This window comes from Hyperolius riggenbachi, chromosome 1 (assembly GCF_040937935.1).
Source record: "Hyperolius riggenbachi isolate aHypRig1 chromosome 1, aHypRig1.pri, whole genome shotgun sequence".
NCBI lineage: Eukaryota > Metazoa > Chordata > Amphibia > Anura > Hyperoliidae > Hyperolius > Hyperolius riggenbachi.
Genome location: NC_090646.1, coordinates 579,520,622 through 579,542,185, shown reverse-complemented (window position 1 = coordinate 579,542,185; position 21,564 = coordinate 579,520,622). Strand labels below are relative to the sequence as shown.

Below are 21,564 nucleotides of genomic sequence, written 5' to 3'. Positions count from 1 at the left end.
CCCTCTTTCACTTAGTATTTCTCAGCCATAAAGTGTAACTGGGAGGCTCACCCTGCCAGTCACTCACATATATAGGAAAGTAGCCTCCTTCTTTCACATAGTATTTCTCAGCCATAAAATGTAACTGGGAGGCTCACCCTGCCAGTCACTCACATATATAGGAAAGTAGCCTCCTTCTTTCACATAGTATTTCTCAGCCACAGAGTGCAACTGGGGAGGCTCACCCTGCCAGTCACTCACATATATAAGAAAGTAGCCTCCCTCTTTCACATAGTATTTCTCAGCCACATAATGCAACTGGGGGGCTTACCCAGCATCGCATGCCATGTTAGTTAAGCATTCTACTATATGTCATGAAGATTCCTGTTTAAAGTGAACCAGAGACGAAGCACCCTCATGTATTTTACCATATATATCAGTGGGAACATTAGATAAAACACCTACCCTGCTCTCTGTTTCATTCTTCAATACACAGCTTGCTTGTTATCAGTCCTGATAAAATCCCCAACTGAGCATTGTCTGGCTTTGCTCATGAATCATTATAGCTGAGTCATTATAGCAAAGCCAGAGGGGGGCAGGCTTGGGCTTGAAAAGACATTAGAGAAGACAGACTCAGCTATAATGATTCCTGAGCAAAGCCAGACTGAATGCTCAGTCTGGGACTTTATTAGGGCTGATAACAAGCAGACTGAGCAGTGAAGGATGAAACAAAGAGCAGGGTAGGGGTTTTCTCTAATGTTCCCACTGATATATATGGTAAAATACATGAGGGTGCTTCATCTCTGGTTCACTTTAAGTCAGTTTTGGTCATACCTGCATGAGTAGAGAAAATGGGGTTTCATGACTCATAGCACTATGTAATCAAAGAGATGCAAATACTTCCCAGTTTATGCAAATTGATGTACATTTTTAAGCAAATATATGCAACTTGAAAATGGACCAATCAAGTCCCACCCAGGTTTAAATTGATTGGTCCATTTTCAAGCTGCGTATATTTGCATAAAAATGTACATACATTTGCATAAACTCTGAAGTATTTTCATCTCTTTGATCATTATTAGTGGTTAGTGGACTGACACTTGTTTGTTAGATCGGTTGTGTTTTTGCTCTGGGCAGTGAGTGTGCTATTAAAGAGGAACTTCAGCCTAAACAAACATACTGTCATTAAGTTACATTAGTTAAATAAAATAGATAGGTAATATCATATCTTACCCACCCTGTTTTAAAAGAACAGGCAAATGTTTGATTTCATGAGGGCAGCCATCTTTTTGGTTGAAAGGAGGTGACGGAGCATGAGACACAGTTTTAACTGTCCTGTGTGCTGATCACCCCTCCCAGTTGCTAGGCAACATGAATAACAACATAGGAAATCCCATCATGCTTTGCACAGCATCTGGGAAAAAAAAGCTTGGGCAGTTTTCTTTGATGGGTGGAGCTTAGCTAAAAATGATGCTTTGGTAAGAAAAACAAAGTTCTGATGCTGTGAAACCGTTAAAGAAACACCAAGCCTTTTCAGTTCTGCTGAGTAGATTTTTAGTCCGGAGGTTCACTTTAAGAATTACAGAATACCCAAAAATTTAAGCACTTCTGTTTTCTTCAAGTGAGAAATTGTCATTGCAGCTTCCCTGAATATCATACTTCTTTCATATGACTGCATTGCTTAGGAAGTCTGTGGCCCAGAACAAGCTTGCATCCAGTCCAGTCAGAAATCCTGACTTGCATATTTGTTTCACGTCAGCGAAGTAGTGAAGCTCTGGAAAGCAATGACATCATTGTTCTATGATCACAGTTTAGCTTCACTACAGACATGTCACAGATATAAAATGAAAATATTTCTATACAGTAAAGGTTGTTTCAAGAGAGTAACCAGCACTCCTGTAGAATTAAAGTTGTGATGTGCCAGGCTAACGGAACTTGCAGCACTCAGGTCCCAATCACGTCCTGAAGTAGAAATTTAAGCCGGCACCATCATAGTATTATGCTCTTTCGTTTATTAAAAGACAAGCAGACATAAAGTGTACAACGTTTCGGAGGCGAACCTCCTTTGTCAAGTAATGTCTGCGTCTCAATTTCACATCACAAATCATCACCTTAAATACTCTACTCCACTATGAATCTACCAATCATATCACACCGTCGCCTCTGGCGGTCACACCCCCTCCGTCCAGCCAAGCGGACCATATGGGGAACTGAATACCTACCTGTGATATGTCCACACCTGGATGACCTCTCTCCCCTGTGGGCGCAGGTCTAATGCGGCGAGCATCCCCTTCCGCCGGCTCGTTCACCCCGTCCAGCCGCCGACCAATCAAGACAGAGGAGCTGTGTGACTCCATCAGGTCAACGCCCCTGCCGGAGCGGACCTGATGGGGAACCTCTGCTGTGACGAGCGGTGTCGCCACCGCTCAGTCGGATAGACTGAAGGGCGGCCACGTGTGTAAACACACACCGCCGTCCCTCCGGGTGTGACGCGGACATGCGTACAGCAGGGCCGCCGACCAATAGGAGTCGATGTAAACAAACCTTACTTGCGCCACGTAGCGGCGCACGGAGGTTTAACATCCTAAGGTGGCACACCACCTCAAAGGGAGTAAGATCTTACTAAAAGTCCCACATTCTGAAATCAGAATGCGGCACTAGGCTTCCCAGAGGGGAAAGTACCACCTTGGCAGGCGTACTCATCACAGCACAGGTTGGTACCCGCGCTGGACTGTACATGAGACGCCTCCACCCTCAACCTGCACCCACCTGGGAGGTTCACAAGAACACATTGTCCAGGAAACAAAAATATTTCCATTTGCCATAAAAATACAGCCAAAACAAAGAGAAAAGAGATGCTAAAACACTATTAAATCTCAAATTAAATTATCATATTCTCGATTCATGCCCCGCGGTTCAAGGGTGTCAAGTCTGCGGATCCAGATTGCCTCCTTATAAAGGAGTTTCTTAACTCTATCACCCCCTCATCTTAGGGGGGGCACTTGTTCTAGAATCTGGAACCGCAGTTATACAGTAAAGGTTATAGCAGAAGTGTGGGACTTGCCACAATAACTGTGCATGCAAGCTGCTATAGCATGTTCTAGTTCAGTGTTTCTCAACATTTTATTGGTATGTACCCCTTGTGAAACCCTATACTCACCAAGTACCCCCTAGCATAGTAAAAATTATCACAAGTACCCCTTGACAAATATAAATGTAATCAAAGTAAATGATAATTGGTTCTAATCAATTTCCAAGCATTTATTATTGCTTTTAGTTAGATACTATACTAATTTGGTGTTGTTTAAATACGATTTATCATTTTCTAAAACTCTAAATTTGTTCTTGGTTGAGTATATCTAGCCTGAGTACCCCCTGGAACCATCAGAAGTACCCCCTGGGGTACGCGTACCACACGTTGAGAACCTAGGTTCTAGTTCATAGTAGCTGGATAATAGCAGTAGACATGAGGTAGCTTCAGTCTCTTGTGTTCCATAGCCCTGAGAGGTAGTGTTAGTCATGTCCCTGGTAGTGTTAGTCATATCTAGGAGAACTCATGAAGAAGCATGTGATCAGTTTGGTCAGGTGATAGATATGTAAGTCTCTGATTTGTTAGTCATGATCATGTGCTAAAGCAGGATGTGATCACAGCAAATCAGAGCTTTGCAAATCTATCAGCTGATCAAACAAATCATGTGCTTCTCCGTGAGTTCTTTTAGACATGACCATCATTACTGAGAGGCCTATTCCTTTATATGCACAGAATGGATAATACTGTGTAAAAACTTCCCTTTTCTCTACAGGCTGGTTCCATTTTATTACTCACTGGTCCGCCTGGTTGTGGAAAAACTGCCACCATTCTAGTGCTTGCCAAGGAGATGGAGGTACAGGTGCAAGAATGGATCAACCCTATTATGCAGGAGTTTAAACAGGATGACATGCTAGAGGTTTTCAGCCGGGGTAAGATTAAACCGTGGAAGAAATTACCTCATGGCAGTAATTAAACTAATTGTCTGATGCCACATGGTTCAGTTATAGAATAAAATGTATATTTTTTTAAAGTAATGTCAGTGATTGCTTTGGGATTCCATATTTTCCTAGACCCTTTACTGATATATGTTTAAAACATTGGGAGGAAAAATAACTCAGTCTCCTGTGGATATACGGTAATTAGTTCAGATTATAGCGTACCTGAGGCCAGGGCTTCGGAGTCAGAGCAATTTTGGATATCTGGAGTCTGAGTTGGTTGTTTAAATAAATTTAGGAGTCAGTCACATGATATTTATACCAAATTCACAGAACTAGACTAAGGAGTTGGAGTCAAGGAGTTGGAGCAATTTTGGGTACCTGGAGTCAGTGTCGGTGGTTTCATAAACTAAGTAGTCGGAGTTGGATGATTTTTGTACCAACTCCACAGCCCTGCCCGAGGCAAACCTCAGGTTACAAAAAAACATACAACTCTTGGCTTGTTCCTTCTGGGTTTACCTTCGAGTGACTGACACTACCAGGCATGGATGCACATGTTATGCTTACACAGTAGCACCTTGGATTTGTATGGAGTTTCCAGCTTGCACAATCGCTGCTATTGGACTACTGTTCACCAGCAGAGACCGGATCAAATACCTGTATGCAGTGCTGTGGGATGCTGGTATAGTATATCCATTTCTAGCATTGCTGAATTGATTTACAGACTTCCTTGGCTTGCTATGCCTTTGCTATCGCTACTTACCTACCGATTATCCCTTTTGCTGAACGCTGCAATCTATGCTTTTTGGATTTATGGATTTCAGTTCTGATATATTGGTTATTAGCAATTGGGGATCGGGACTGAGCCGGCTATGGGCCCTGGGTCACAAAGTTAGGAGTGCTTGTGGTGGTGTGTGAGCCTAGTTTCTTGAGTGGTGGGACGGCCGTTTCATATGGGGTTCCATTGTTTTAAAAAAAAAATTGAATTGTTTCTTGATAATTAATAAAGCTAGATTTTGTATTTTTATAAATATATGAATTGAGATGTTTCATTGTTGCACACATCTTCCACTCTTCCTTTCAACTGAACTATGCGTTGTTTAAAAAACATACATGCCTCAGAAGTGGGAAGCCTCTGGATCTTCTGGTCTCCAGTTGTCGAGTGCGGACCCCCTCGAGGTAATTCAATAAGGACTTGTCACAAACAAAATCGAGGGCCAAGTTCCTCTCCAGTTATGAGTAAGACTGTACTGCGCCTGCGCCTTAGGGCGGAGCCGCACGTGCACAAGCATCTCCGTGCTGCTGCGCAGGTACATCCGTACTCGCATGGGTGCAGCACGGCCATAATCATGCCTGAAGAGGCACGTAACCTGGAACCTCAGGAGGGTCCAGTGAGTAGGACATGGGAAGCTTCCCTTCTCTTTGGTAAGCATGCCTCTCTCTTCCCCCCCCCCCCTAAAAATATTGATCCATTGTCTGGCCACATTACCCTGTATGTGACAAATGGAGATGGTTAATAATTTTATACAACTTGGAATTGGTCCAATCAAAATTAGCAGGAAGTGCACGTGATTGGCCCAATTAAATTTGTATGTAAACTGGAATGACTATCCTCTCCCTAGTGGTGAGCAATAAGGGTCTTCATAGAACAGTAAATGAGCCTTTCAGCCGGTAGTTAAAGGACATATGTGATGTATAATGTCTGATAATCATGTTACTCTGAATATCCTGTCCTCCACAGATCTGGGATTCCAGCCTTTCACCAGCCAGTCTCAGTCTGCTCAGTTTCATGACTTCCTTCTAAGGGCGAATAAGTACAGCAAGCTGCAGATGGTGGGAGAGGCGCCTTGTACAGACAGAAAAATCATCATTGTTGATGTGAGTTTGATAGAAGTCAAGGGAAATGCGTAGTGATGTAGATAATCTACAAAAAAAAAAAAGGTCATTTTCCTTAGTAGCGCCATCTGCTGGTTTCACTGCATGGCTTTGTATCTAAAATTTGGTCCTTTTTTACCGCTGTGTAGTGGGGATAGGTCAATGGTTGTAATTGTTGGCCACCAAGATGGGGTAGTTTTTTAATGTTAGACTTGTTTCTTACAGCAGCAATGCAAAGTCAGCTTAGAGTGTTTGCTAGTAACCCACAGAGAGCTAAACATTTTAATTGGAATATTCCTGTCTCTAAAAAATAAAATTCCAAATATTTTAAAGCCATTTTAGTAGTGTATGGTAAATACATAAAATGCTTGATGTATTTACATACATTTTGCTTACTTGCCTTTGTTGGCAGGGCTTGTTTTACACTTTTTGCTGCCTGAGGAAAACTTGTGAGGATGCCCCCTTCCCCTCCGATTTGGAATGATCATACAGCACCCGACAATTTACTTTGCTTCAGTCAGCAAAGGAGTATATTTATGCAACAACTTGAGACATGACATGCTACTGTGACAAAAAACTGCTTATACTCAGCCAGTCAGCCATCCTCCATTCCTCTTTGGTCAGGACAGCAGTGCCACCTCCTCCCTTCTGCTGTGCAAGTTAAATGAAACACTGCTACTCTCCTGTCTCCCCCGTCCTCACCCATTGTCAGACTCCTCACACAGCGCAACAAGCTGCTTTTGCCCAATGATGATCTCTTCCTCGCTCTCCTCTTGCTTTTACTCAAACTCTGACTGTATGCTGTAAATGTAAACACACAGTACAAACATGCTGCCCTTGTAGTCTCTGTGCCTGACGCAAGTGTTTCACCTTGCTTCATCAGAGAACCGGCTCTGTTTATTGGCCTGTAAGCAGATGTTTATAGGTTAATCATACCAAATATTACTTGGCACATAAAAGCAATTTTCCTACATGGCTCCTCCCTTCAGTTTGCTATAATATGGGAAAGTGTCACATTGGCCCCACCCTCTCACCCCTTGTAACTATGCTTTTGCCCGAACGGTTTGGACTGTCATGGGAAGTGCCTACTACCTGGCAGCCTCAGCATATGCAGTATGATCACATTGGAGGGAGGAGGGGGTCCTCTGCTGTCATGTAAGTGTGGAGAGGCAGCTGGGAGAAACCGTTAAGTTTGGTACTCAACATGCAATTTCCCATCAGATTGAACAAATCGATTATTTCCCACAGGTCCAATCTGATTTCTGATTGTTTTTCCAATCACTTCTACACAAGGCTTCTCAGAGGTGGTCTCTATTGTTTCACCAAGGAGATGCTTTTTAAAGTTTTAATGTACAGTACTGGTATGTAAGTGTTACTAAAATTCTTTAAAGTTTAGTTCTGCTCAATACTACAATATACCTGGGGGGGAGGGGTGGTTGCTAAGGTCCAGTGTGCCCTCCTTATGTCTGCATGAAATATTTGGGGTTTCAGGTTTTTGTTAACTGCCTAGGATTTTGTTTCTGTTTTTTGTGTTTACAGCTGTTCTGAGGCTTTTGGTATTTTTCTTTTCTTTACAGGATATGCCTAATTTATTTTATAGAGACCCCTCAAGTTTACATGAAATTCTCAGGTAAGATGAAACATAGAATGTACATTGTATATTTCATGTTAGTAAAGCTACCTACACACACTAGACTCTGTTCAGCGTGAATAATCATTTATAGAAAGATCGTTCAGAGAATGTAGGGTGGGTACTTGTCCCCCAACACCACTGGCAACATTGTTTAGTGATGTATCCTGGTGGGTCGCTGACAGCCGACCTCTGTGGTTCTGCTGTAGTCCTTGTCTTTCAGTGTTCCTTCTCCTTCCCATCTCCATAGAACAGAAGAGGCTGCTTGGCATAGAGGCCAGCAGTGTGCCTGTATAGCAGTTATTCCCAGAATGCTACCAAATTATTACAAATCAACTTTCCAGGTCAAATTTATTGAAAGCGTGTTTATAGCTTTAGTAAGAACACTTGGGAAAATAAACTGATGCGATAAACAATTGTATCTCTATAATGCTAAAAATTAGCTTCTTTTTTTTTTTTTTTTTTTTTTTAGAACCCCACAGTATTAGTCTCTGCGCATCGGCTAAAAAATAATTTTCACTTACAAGCTTTTCTCTGTAATACGCCTGTAATACCTTATCAATGAGGGTTATCCTATAGTCCAACGTGAGAGAAACTGTAACTTTCATACCCGATGTTTAACTCTTTCAGTCAGAAATAGAAGAAATGGAACACAGCATATTTGTTGGCACTGTACATACATATGTCTATCTCATCACCTTGGGGTACCCTTTAAAATATAACTGCACTATTACTTTTCATTTTGAAATTTTTCTTTGTGTATTTTAATGCTTGTTAAGGTCATCTGGCATCAGTAATAATATCTTAGTTTATGATTTGTCTGTCGGTACAAAAATCTTCCGACTCCTCAGTTTATGAAAACCACCGACTCGGACTCCGAGTACCCAAAATGGCTCTGACTCTGACTCCTCGACTCCGACTCCTTAGTCTAATACTTACCAGGGCTGTGGATTTTGTACAAAAATCATCCAACTCTGACTCCTCAGCTTATGAAATATCCAACTCTGACTCTAACTCCGGGTACCCAAAATTGCCTCGACTCCGACTCCACAGCCCTGGTGAGGAGCACAAATTTCATAAACTGTTCTGCTTTATTTTACACTGTAGGAAATTTGTTAAAACAGGACGCTGCCCGCTAGTGTTCATCATATCAGACAGTTTGAGTGGCGACAGCCATCAAAGAAGGTTGTTCCCCAAGGAAATTCAGGATGAACTGGGTGTCAGTAATGTCAGGTGAGTCATTTCCAACTTTTTGTTGCATTGTGCAGCTGTAGTTTTCATTAGTCTTCAAACTGTACACCCTACCCAGCCCCAAACCGTGTTTATATGGGACAGAACATTTGCAGTAGGACCTTTTTGTTTTTTTTTTGTTTTTTAGCGCCTCCCGCTAAAAAACCTGCATTTTTTTAAAAATGTCTTCTTTGTTTATAAAGTGCTTTCTTAAGCGCTTTTGCAGAGTGATTCTGTTTTTCCACTTCCTGACTTCAGTCAGGACAGGAAGTGAACTCTTTCACCTGGAAATGAATAAATACAGTGTATTTATTCATGAAAGCACTGGGGAAATCGCAATACAAATTGTTTTTTAAGCGCTTTGCAATTCCCTATACCTTCCATTGAGGCAAATCGCCCCCAAAAATGGTACAGGCAGCGCTTTGGTGAGTGGAATCGAACCGCTCATATGTGTACACTCTCATAGGCAATCATTGCACAAGTGCTTTTAGGGCGATTTTGAAAATCGCCGGTGCTTAAAGGCAAAAACGCCCTAGGTGTAAACATGCCCTTACTGCTCATTTTTCATTGCACACACCATCCTGTCTCCTTGACACTGATCAGCCCATTTTGTTGAAGGTAGGAGCTCTTGCTTTTCATATGCCAGCTCATGTAAATACAAGCCTTGGATCACATAAACCTTAAAGTGAACCAAAGACAAAGCACCCTCATGTATTTTACCATATATATCAATGGGGACATTAGAGAAAACACCTACCCTGCTGTCTGCTTCATTCTTAACTGTTCAGCTTGCTTCTAATCAGCCCTGATAAAATCCCTGACTGAGCATTCAGTCTGGCTTTGCTCAGGAATTTTTATAGCTTGGTCTGTGTTCTCTGGTGGCTTTTCAAGCCCAAGCCTGCCCCCTTGTGGCTCTGCTCAGGAATCATTATAGCTGAGTCATTATAGCAAAGCCAAACTGAATGCTCAGTCAGAGATTTTATCAGGGCTGATTAGAAGCAAGCTGAACAATTGGTAGGTGTTTTCTCTAATGTTCGCACTGATATATATGGTAAAATACATGAGGGTGCTTCGTCTCTGGTTCACTTTAAGACTGGAAAGCTAGACATATGGTTTTCCATTGCTTTATTTGTATATAATAAATTTACAGCGGACACTGCTGTATGTTACAACTAGTAAAAGTACCGTATATACTCGCATGTAAGCCGACCCCCCCACTTTTACCCCAAAAAACAGGAAAAAATGATTGACCCTCATGTAAGCCGGGGGTAGGAAACGCTGGCCGCGTGATCCCCCCAGTATGTCCCAGTATAGCTAGTATAGTGCCCAGTATAGGTAGGTAGTGCTCAGTATAGCTAGTAAAATGCCCCAGTATAGCTAGTATAGTGCTCAGTATAGCTAGTATAGTGCTCAGTATAGCTAGTATAGTGCTCAGTATAGCTAGTATAGTGCTCATTATAGCTAGTATAGTGCTCAGTATAGCTAGTATAGTGCTCATTATAGCTAGTGAAGTGCCCCAGTTTAGCTAGTATAGTGCTCAGTATAGGTAGGTAGTGCTCAGTATAGCTAGTAAAATGCCCCAGTATAGCTAGTATAGTGCTCAGTATAGCTAGTATAGTGCTCAGTATAGTGCTCAGTATAGCTAGTATAGTGCTCAGTATAGCTAGTATAGTGCTCAGTATAGCTAGTGAAGTGCCCCAGTTTAGCTAGTATAGTGCTCAGTATAGTGCCCCATTATAGCTAGTATAGTGCCCCCAGTATAGCTAGTATAGTGCCCCCAGTATAGCTAGTATAGTGCCCCCAGTATAGCTAGTATAGTGCCCCCAGTATAGCTAGTATAGTGCCCCATTATAGCTAGTATAGTGCCCCATTATAGCTAGTATAGTGCTCCCAGGATAGCTAGTATAGTGCTCAGTATAGTGCCCCATTATAGCTAGTATAGTGCCCCCAGTATAGCTAGTATAGTGCTCAGTATAGTGCCCCATTATAGCTAGTATAGTGCCCCATTATAGCTAGTATAGTGCCCCCAGTATAGCTAGTATAGTGCCCCATTATAGCTAGTATAGTGCCCCCAGTATAGCTAGTATAGTGCCCCCAGTATAGCTAGTATAGTGCCCCATTATAGCTAGTATAGTGCCCCATTATAGCTAGTATAGTGCCCCATTATAGCTAGTATAGTGCCCCATTATAGCTAGTATAGTGCCCCATTATAGCTTGTATAGTGCCCCAGTATAGCTTGTATAGTGCCCCATTATAGCTAGTATAGTGCCCCATTATAGCTAGTATAGTGCCCCATTATAGCTAGTATAGTGCCCCATTTTAGCTTGTATAGTGCCCCAGTATAGCTTGTATAGTGCCCCATTATAGCTAGTATAGTGCCCCCAGTATAGCTAGTATAGTGCCCCCAGTATAGCTAGTATAGTGCCCCATTATAGACAAAGACAAGACAAGACAAATAACATTTATATTGCGCTTTTCTCCTTGCGGACTCAAAGCGCCAGAGCTGCAGCCACTAGGGCGCGCTCTATTGGCAGTAGCAGTGTAAGGGAGACTTGCCAAAGGTCTCCTACTGAATTAGTGCTGGCTTACTGAACAGGCAGAGCCGAGATTCGAACCCTGGTCTCCTGTGTCAGAGGCAGAGCCCTTAACCGTTACACCATCAGCCAACTGCTCAGTATAGTGCCCCATTATAGCTAGTATAGTGCCCCAGTATGGGTGGGTGGGTAGGTGCTGTCCCTCCCCGCTCTCCCCGCGGCCGCCGCTGCTATTACCTTAGGCGGCGCCGCTTCCTCTATCCCCGTCCTCCTCCGGTAACTCATTCACAGCAGCGCGCCTCTCGCTGCTGTGATGACGAGGAAACCATAGAGAGCGGCTTCCTGTAGCGGCGATGCCGTTACTATGGGAACCACTCTCTATGGTTTCCTGCGTCATCACAGCAGCGGGGGGCGCGCTGCTGTGAATGAGTTACCGGAGGAGGACGGGGATAGAGGAAGCGGCGCCGCCTAAGGTAATAGCAGCGGTGGCCGCGGGGGGAGCGGGGAGGGACAGCACCTATCCACCCACCCATGACTTGCAAGCAAGCCGACCCCCCCCCAACTTTTGGCCCACTTTTGGGGGGTCAAAAATTCGGCTTGCTTGCGAGTATATACGGTAAATCTTTAACTAGTGAAAAGATAATTTAAAACGCACCGGAACTGAGGGGTAAAAATGATGACATTTACTTATCTAGGGCTTCTTGCAATTCAGGTTAAGAGAAAGGGGATATAAGAAATGGCAATTAAACAGAGTGCGCAGTTTGGTTCAACGCAGGGATAGAGCAGATTTATTAGAAGATTCTGTCAGAAAATCACGAAATTCAGACAGGGTCTCGTTTGTAACTACATATAGCCTAGAATATAATAAAGTTACAACGGCTATTAAAAAATGCTTGCCGATACTATATCTTGATCCAAAGCTGAATGATATTTTGAAAGATGGTTGCTCTTTCTCCTCTAGGAGGAGCAATACACTCGGTTCTATTTTGTCTCCTAGTGTATATAATTTGCATTCTGTCCAACGTTCTGGAACTTAGTTATCAACCACAGACATACAGGTGTGGGTACCCCACGTGTAGATACTGCACCTTTCTTCAACCTGGTCGAGAGGTATTTTCGTACACGAAACAGACTTTCTCTATTTCTGGGTTTGTGAATTGTGCTACTAAGAATGTGATTTACACTATTTTTTGCACACAGTGTGTAGTGCAATACGTGGGCTGTACCACACGACCTCTTAGAGACAGGGTCTCTGAGCACTATAGAGGAGCATCAAAGGAAAATTGTGGGGGTTCAAAGGTCTCAAAACATTTTGCTACTTGTCATAATGGCAGCTTGGAGTCCTTTAGATTTCAAGGAGTTGAGAAGGTTAAGCGACCAATTAGGGGAGGTGACAATCAGAGGAATGCTCTCAAGCGTGAGACGTTCTGGATTTGGCAACTCGGGACCCGGTTTCCCGATGGGTTAAATTCAAGGTAGGATGTCAATTTGTTTTATAATTTATGTTTGTCTCGCGCTTGGAACATTTCCTTCCCCCCCCCCCCCCTTCCTTTTTTAAATGTATCATATATGTGCAATATCCATACAGTTCACAAACTGTTTTAAGAATAAAATTGTTCTTAAACAGGTTAATGTTTGTATTTTAGCAATGTCTCTTTACATTTTCATTTTCTCAGATGTATCTGGTGGAAATATGTGCCGCCCAATGGATCAATGTTTGTATAAAATGTCTTTCCTGTGTGAGCTTTTTTTTAGCTATGACTAAGGAGCGATTGTGAGGCTCCGATACGTGTGAGTTATTTTGCTATGTCCAGCATGCTTTGCTTTCAATAAAGATTGGACTTTTTATTCCACTGGTCGAGCGGAACCTCTTTCTTTACTTGAAATTCCTGGATGTGGAGTGGCTTTCCATGGTCCTGCTCCAGGTTGGAATGGCGGTGTGTGAGCAGTGTTTACTTCTATATACAGGGCTTCTTGCAGCCCGCCGTTGTTTTTGAGGCCCATTAGTGTCCTCCGGGTCTGCAGTAAATTATTCAGGATACCCACTTTTATGTTGTGTTTTTTTTTTTTTTTTTTTTTTAGTGTTTCCGAATAAGAAACACTTCCTATATCTATATATTGGTGTGTTGCCCCTCCCCCAAGCATTCTGTGAGACTAGGTATGTTTTCTACTGGCTTTAGATCTCTTGGTAAACAAACATTCTGTACAGATCACCTGACAGGACAAAGGATGTCGCCACCGGTGATACATTTCAGTATTTAAATCGGGGAGAGTAAAGATTTTATAATGGGCAAACCCTGACTAAATAATGTATACATGCATTTACAAATAAATATTGTAAGAAAATAAGCAATTTTATTCATTGCGTTTTTTTCACTACTACTCCTCTTCAAAAACTTCTACTAGGCAATGATTGTTTCCCATGTACAGTAGCTGTTTCCCCATGTGATTTGTGTGTGCAAACATTAAAGTAAAACCTATTTTACAGTTTCAACCCAGTTGCTCCAACCAGTATGATGAAAGTTCTGACGAGAATTGCTACATCAGAGGCAACAATGGTGAGTGTGTACAAAATATTAAAGATGAATAAGTATTGTGGGGATTCCCAAATTACACATTTTCCGGTTGGTGTACCGCAGGCTTTACACTAATTGATTAAAGTAACTTAAATTATGCAAGAATAAGCTACCCACCATGTTTAGAAGGAAAAGTTTCCAAAAAAATAAGCTGTTATATGCAAGCCTCCTTGTGTCTCGTGCAATGCTCAGAACATACAGCGACCCAAGTGTCCACTCCTAGATCAGTCATATCTTAACTGTACTGCTTGTTTTGGTGAAGTAAATGGTAATCCTGGAAGGCCGGGTAGTGTACTAGTTAAAGTGTACCTGAGACAAACCAAAGCATTTATACTTGCCTGGGACTGTGGGTTCCCACGCCGTTCCCTCGGCCACCCTGGTAAATTTGCCTAGTCGCACATGCCCCATGTCTGTGCAAAACGCTTCCAGCCCGTAGAGATTTTTTACCAGGCCGGCCAATGGAGGATCGGATTGGAGCAGCAGTGGGGGGAGGGAGCCCATGGACTGAAGCGTGCTGTAGAAAGCTCCAGGTAATTCATGTTTTTATTTTCGTTGTCTCAGGTTTCCTTTAAAGGAAACCTAAACAGATATGGATTTTTCCTTTTAAAACAATACCAGTTGCCTTACTCTCCTGCTGAACCTGTGTCTGTAATACTTTCAGCCACAGCCCCTAAACAAGCATGCAGATCAGGTGCTCTGACTGAAGTCAGACTGGATTAGCTGCATGCTTGTTTCAGGTGTCTGATTCAGCCACTGAGATCAGCAGGACTGCCAAGCAACTGGTATTGTTTAAAAGGAAATATCCATATTCTTCTCAATTAAGGTTCCCACAGGATCACACTTAGCAGAAACAGATGCTTTTTCCACTATGTGCTATGGAAAAAGAGTTGACCTTACCTGGGGCTTCTAATGGTCCTCCGCAGATGTCCTGTGCCCGCGCAGCCACTCACCGATGCTCCGCAGGGACCGGAGCATTGGTGAGTGCTGCGCGGGCATAAGACGTATGCTGTGTTCTTTTTTTCTTTTTTTTTTCTTTTTCTTCCTCTGCCTGAAAGGTTTAAAAATCGGGTATGTAAGTGACAGTTCCTGCCTGAACCTAGTCAGGACTGGATCAGACTACAGTGTAACCCTCAGTGATAAGGAATTGCAGTCATAAAACCCTTTCCTAGCAGAAAATGGCTTCTCAGAACAGGATAGAGATAGAAAGGGTCAATGATTTATAGATTTTAGCTCTGGCATACTTCTATTAATGTGTCATCGAACAGAAACAATAAAACAGTAAAAACTTAAAAAGTATATTTAAATATAAAATACAACTGTGGGATATCTAAAAAAGTCATTTCTAGGAGGAGGAGGATAGATGCAATTTTTTTTTAATCTTATCAGTTTATTTTCACCTCCAGTGTCCTTTAAGTGGCTGCAGCTCCCAAGCCCTTTAAAGGGAGCCTGAGGTGAGAGTGATATGGAGGCTGCCATATTTATTTCCTTGTAAGCAATGCCAGTTGCCTGGCAGTCCTGTTGATTTTCTGGCATATGTAGTGTCTGAGTCAAAACCCTGGAACAAGCATATGGCTAATCCAGTAAAAGCTGAGGCAGAATATCTGATCTGCATATAATTGTCCAGGGTCTATGGCTAAAAGTATTAGAGACACAGAATCAGGAGGGCTGCCAGGCAACCGGTACTGTTTAAAAGGAAATAAATATGGCAGCCTCCATATCTCTCTCACCTCAGGTTCCCTTTTAAAGTGTACCTTAGACGAAGAAAAAAAAAAAAAGTTGTATATATACCTGGGGCTTCCTCCAGCCCCCTTCCTCTGGCCCCCTCGCCACTGCCGCCGTACTCCGCCGCCTGCAGCCTCCGCAATCTGGCCAGTTGGTGCAGACTGAGCCTGGCCACGCTTGCCCATCGTGCTCCCTCGGCCAGGAGCATTCTGCACCTGTGTAGTAGTACTGCGCATGAGCAGAACTCTCCCAGCAACGAGACTGTGACGGTTGCATGCGGCCAGACCGCCCATGTAAGCCCCCAAAGTTACCGGGGCGGATTGTGTAGGCAGCAGGCAGTGGAGGAGGCTGGCGAGGGACTAATCTGCATGAAGGGGGCTGGAGGAAGCCCCAGGTATGTATAACCCATTTTAGTGATTCAATCCTGTCCTTTGACACTTTCTATGGTGATATAAAGTGAAATTTAGGATTTCTGGAATTGTATTACATGTCAATAGCTAGATTATCTAGTCTTTACAGGACACCTGAAGTGAAAGGGACATGGTGGCTGCCATATTTATTTCCTTTTAAACCATACCAGATCCTGCTGAACTTTTATGCATTAACCACTTCACCACTGAGGGGTTTTACCCCTTGAGCACCAGAGCAATTTTCACCTTTCAGCGCTCCTTCCATTCATTCATCTATAACTTTATCATTACTTATCACAATGAAATGAACTATATCTTGTTTTTTCCGCCACCAATTAGGCTTACTTTAGGTGGAACATTATGCCAAGAATTATTTTATTCTAAATATGTTTTAATGGGAAAATAGGAAAAATGTGGGAAAAAATTCATTATTTTTCAGTTTTCGGCCATTATAGTTTTTAAATAATGCATGCTACTGTAATTAAAACCCATGAAATTTATTTGCCCATTTGTCCCGGTTATAAAACCGTTTAAATTATGTCCCTATCACAATGTTTGGCGCCAATATTTTATTTGGAAATAAAGGTGCATTTTTTTCAGTTTTGCGTCCATCCCTAATTACAAGCCCATAGTTTATAAAGTAACAGTGTTGTACTCTCCTGACATAAATATTTAAAAAGTTCAGTCCCTAAGGTAACTATTTATGTATTTTTTTTAATTGTAAATTTTTAAATATTTTTTTAATTACAAAAAAAAATAAAATTGGAGTGTGGAAGGTAATGAGTTAATTTTTTGTGTATAAGTAATGTATTTGTATGTGAAAAATGCTTTAGAGTGTAGTTTTACTATTTGGCCACAAGATGGCCACAGTAACATTTTGTTTATGCGACCCGGAAGGACGCTTGCAGGAAGTACAAAGGGACTGGGAACTTTTTTTTTCACAATGATCGCGCTGCTTATAGGAGAAGCAGCGGATCATTGCGGGGCTTAGATCAACGAACGGGAATGGATTTTCCCGTTCAGTGATTTCCGGGTGAGCGGGCGGCGGCGTGCATGTGAGCGGGTGTGCGCGCATAAGCAAGCGGGAGCGCGGGCAGCGGTGGGAGCGCAGGAAGTACGGATTTCTCCGTCCCTGGTGGTAAACGGATGGAAAAAGGGACGGAGAAATTCGTACGGGTGGGGGTAAAGTGATTAATAGTGTCTAAATTGCACACCTGAAACAGGCATGCAGCAAATCCAGTCTGATCTGATCTGCAGGCTTGTTTGGGGGCTATGGCTATGAGGGCCAGTGCACACCAAAAACCTCTAGCATATCCGCAAAACGCTAGAGGTTTTTGAAGCAGATTTCATAGCGATTCTAGGCATGTTTAGAGACTTTTTCTAAAGGATCCAGCCGGCACCATCCAGTGTATATAATGCTCTTTTATTTTATTAAATGGCCGTCATATAAATAGCGACGTTTCGGAGCAGTGTGCCCCTTTATCAAGCCATGACAGCCTCAAAGTGCAATGAGTAACAAACATCTTATATAATACATCATTAATTTCAAATTAGCGAATCATAAAGCCCCAAAGTTCAAGGAGCCACTCGTATTCCGCCTAATCAGATGCGGACCTGATCGGAGACTTATTCTAAATATAGTGAGCCAATGGACATAGAGCACTCACCAGCGTCATGTCCACGACAGCGTACACACCAAAATAACTCAGCCCCCTCCCGACGTCAGGAGGATGTATCCACCCATCGGTGAGCGGACCTGATGGGGAACGCCGACAGAGCGAGGCAGGATGCAACGTCACAATTCGCTAATTTGAAATTAATGATGTATTATATAAGATGTTTGTTACTCATTGCACTTTGAGGCTGTCATGGCTTGATAAAGGGGCACACTGCTCCGAAACGTCGCTATTTATATGACGGCCATTTAATAAAATAAAAGAGCAATTATATACACTGGATGGTGCCGGCTGGATCCTTTCGACTGTTACACTCAGGTGGTATCTGAGTCTGCCGTGGCACATCCGCATACGAAATCCTGGGGTTGTGCTTTTCTGCATCGTTCCTAGAGACTTTTTCTAAACATGCCTAGCGTTTTTTGGAGCGTTTTTGTGTAGCAGATTTCATATATCGTTACAGTACAGCGGTTACTGAACAGCTTCTGTAACAAGTATCAAACGCAGATAGAACAGAGGCGCCAAAAAAAGTAAAACCACTATTACTTAAAAACAGTAAAAAGAGGGAAGGTAAGGTGGACTTACCTCCCTCTAGCAGTGGACAACAAGACTCTGAGGTAGAGTAGAATGCATTTATTAAACAGTGTAACTCCTAAAGATGCGACGCGTTTCGCGGGCCACAGCACCGCTTCCTCAGGCTATACAGGAGTTCAAAAAAGCTGTAAATGGGACATATACATAAATCAACAAAAAAGCATCAAACACTGACAGAGGCATACAGCTGTAACATTGGAACATAAATTTCATTATAACCAGCATCTGCTGGTCTGTGAAGATCAGATAAGTCTATCTTAGTGAAGAAAGAGTTAATCAAAAATGTTCCAAAAAATGTTCAAAAATAAATAAATAAATAAATAAATGTGTGACAATGGAGAGAGTGCATGCTCTCTAAACTGTTTTTACACTTGCATAGTCTTGGCCGTTACATCATTGTGACTGTTTCAGTCCGAATATACATGTGTAAAGATTCTTGCATTAACTAGAATAAAGTACCCCTCTCAGCCCGATTAGCTGCATTGAAAGCAGGCTCAGGCAGAGTAGGATCACCTAGGATATGTGCTGTATAACACTAAGTGCTTATAAGTAACAACAAGATATTTACCAAGTGCTTGCTCTAAAATTAATGGCAGTGAAAGAACGATGTGCAATAAGGTGGTAATGTCTACTACCAGTGGAACAAAAAAGCGAGGAGCTGGCTGTTAGCCAGTGGGTGACATACCTGTATCCAATCCAAGTATTGAATGAGCGCCTCTGTGCGGGCGTGCTCCATAAAGCCCCTATTTGTACTTAGCTAGGAGAGGTGGGGGCCAATCAGTGTGCGCCACGCGCCGGGAGAAGTAGGCCCACGATCGGCCTGGCCAATGGGGAGATCGGGTGGAATGCATACAAAATGACGCCTATATGGCGGTCGCCATCTTGTGGGTTTGAATAGGAATGTCTCCTATACGGCGGTCGACATTTTGTTGGTTTGTATGTGGGGCAGACATAATAATGTCGCATGGGAGGGCGGCCGCCATCTTGTGGGTTAGAAAGGTGCTTTTGTGTATAGATGCTTAGATGGTGGCTGCCATTTTTTTGGTGGGGAACCAGGAACAACTATATGAAGCAGAGTGCTGATGTGATTGACAATTCGGGGAGACGTTTGCAGAGACAATAATTATAAACAGCATATGATCAATAATCAAATATAAATAAACGTGCAGCAGGGAAAAAAAGTGTCTAAATTGGTTTGTCTATAACGAGTGGCCTATCCCCTAAGGGTATTCACGCCCGGTCTTTTCTGACTAATCTGTTATATTCAGATGCCAGTCTATGTGATGTGTTATGTGCGTGTTGTTAATAGGTATCAATCTGGTGTTATGCTGAAACATAGACATGATATATAAAAGACTCCATAAGATATCAGATTAAATGAGATGTATAAAAAAGGATGTATAAAAAGGATGTATAAAAAACATTCTACAAGGTATCTAAAAAGACCATACAATATCGAATTGATAATATAAAAATAAATATAGATGTAATGAACACTATGAGTATAAATGCATGTTATTAAATAACCCTTAAAAAGGACTAAAAATTCTAAGACATCTTAAAAATAAAGCGACTAGAAAAATACATAAAACATTCGGTCAGGTTGCTGCAGCCGGCACCATAACAGATTTCCAGTTTATGAGTAGTATAATTAAAAATTAGTATATTTTTTCCAGAATTTCATTTAATCCATCCGGTACTAAACTTTTTAGTATCTGGATCCAGTACATCTCCTGTTTTTTTAGGGTATCAAAGGAATGGGGCAGTGAGGGCGGGAGTGCTTCAATGAAGGTGAACTTAAGGAAGTGAGGGTCGTTGTTGTGGTGAGTGCCGAAGTGACGTGAAACGCTGTGGAGGGGATAGTTATTCAGGATATTCCTTTTGTGTTGGCCGACCCTGCTCCGGGCCGTTTGTGTGGTCCGACCGACATACTGCAGTCCGCAGGGGCATGATATCAGATAAACAATATTAGAGGTGTGGCAGGTGATGTTTTGTTTGATTGGATACACAATGGCGGTGGCTTTAGATTGAAAGGAGTTTGATTGGATGATGAAAGGGCAGGCGAGGCAGCGTGCGCTGTTGCAGGGGTAGGATCCTGCACCTCTAGGGTCCTCTTGTATTTGAGTGTTCTGTGTTTTTAGTCTACTGGGTGCAAGAATGCTGCGAAGATTGGGAGACCGTCTAAAGGTCAAACGGGGGGTGTTAGGGATGCAATGTTTAAGGAATGGATCCGCCAGGAGGAGCTCCCATCTAGATGTTAGGATGTCCCTGATGGTTCTATTTTGAGCACTATATTTTGTAATAAATCTTAGGCTGTTTGTATGGTTATCAGTGTTTAGTTGACGGTCTTGTGTAGGTTGTGTGTTGGACACCGGGGGAGGACGGGAGGCTTTATATTTAGCATTTTTTATGAGTTTCTTGGGGTATCGTCGTTCTAGGAACTTTTGTGTTAAAGCAACAGATTGTGTCTGAAAATCTGATTGGTCCGTGCAGTTGCGATGTATTCGCTTAAACTGGCAGTAGGGAGTATTGATGGTCCATGGCCGGTAATGAAAGCTGTCAAAGTGTATATAGTTATTCGCATCGACCTTTTTAAAAAATGTTTTGGTTTTTATGTGATTGTTATCTATGAATAGTGTCAAATCTAGAAAGTCTATGGTCAAGGGGTGGTGTGTAGAGGTAAATTGGAGACCGGCCGGATTATTGTTAAGGTAGTTAGTGAACAAGGGTATATGTGATGGGTCTCCTCGCCAGATAAAAATTAGATCATCAATGTATCTTTTGTAAAGTACTATATTATGTGCAAACGGATGATCGGTGGTGAATAGAATATGTTCAAGTAGTCCCATGGACAGATTAGCATAGGAAGGTGCAAAGGAACTGCCCATGGCAGTTCCAGTGCGCTGATGATAAAAATGGTCAAGAAACGAGAAAGTGTTATGGGAAAGGATGAATTCTGCACATTGTATCAAAAACTGTTTTTGTGGGGTGGGCATGAGAGGGTTCTGGTTTAAAAAATGGTTAAGAGCTGTAAGTCCGAATGAGTGTGGTATGTTTGTGTAGAGAGCAGAAACATCGCAGCTCAGCCAGCAATAATCCAGTTGCCATTGTTGTTCTTTAAGTAGTTTTATGAGGTGATGGGCAGCACGGTGGCGTAGTGGTTAGCTCTCTCGCCTTGCAGCGCTGGGTCCCTGGTTCGAATCCCAGCCAGGGCACTATCTGCAAAGAGTTTGTATGTTCTCTCCGTGTCTGTGTGGGTTTCCTCCGGGCACTCCGGTTTCCTCCCACATTCCAAAAACATACGGATAAGTTAATTGGTTCCCCCTAAAAAATTGGCCCTAGACTACAGTACTTACACTACATAATATAGACATA

The 21,564-nt window shown here is 42.5% G+C and overlaps 1 protein-coding gene across 1 annotated transcript in view; it reads left to right on the top strand.

Moving 5' to 3' along the window:
- The window catches only part of RAD17 (RAD17 checkpoint clamp loader component), a 48,959-nt gene that overhangs the window by 6,416 nt on the left and 20,979 nt on the right, over positions 1 to 21,564 (top strand). Inside the window, exons 5-9 of the mRNA XM_068248079.1 lie at positions 3,783 to 3,939; positions 5,687 to 5,823; positions 7,398 to 7,450; positions 8,558 to 8,683; positions 13,703 to 13,772. Of these exons, the coding sequence (XP_068104180.1) occupies positions 3,783 to 3,939; positions 5,687 to 5,823; positions 7,398 to 7,450; positions 8,558 to 8,683; positions 13,703 to 13,772 (543 nt within the window). The remainder of the gene's footprint in view (positions 1 to 3,782; positions 3,940 to 5,686; positions 5,824 to 7,397; positions 7,451 to 8,557; positions 8,684 to 13,702; positions 13,773 to 21,564) is intronic.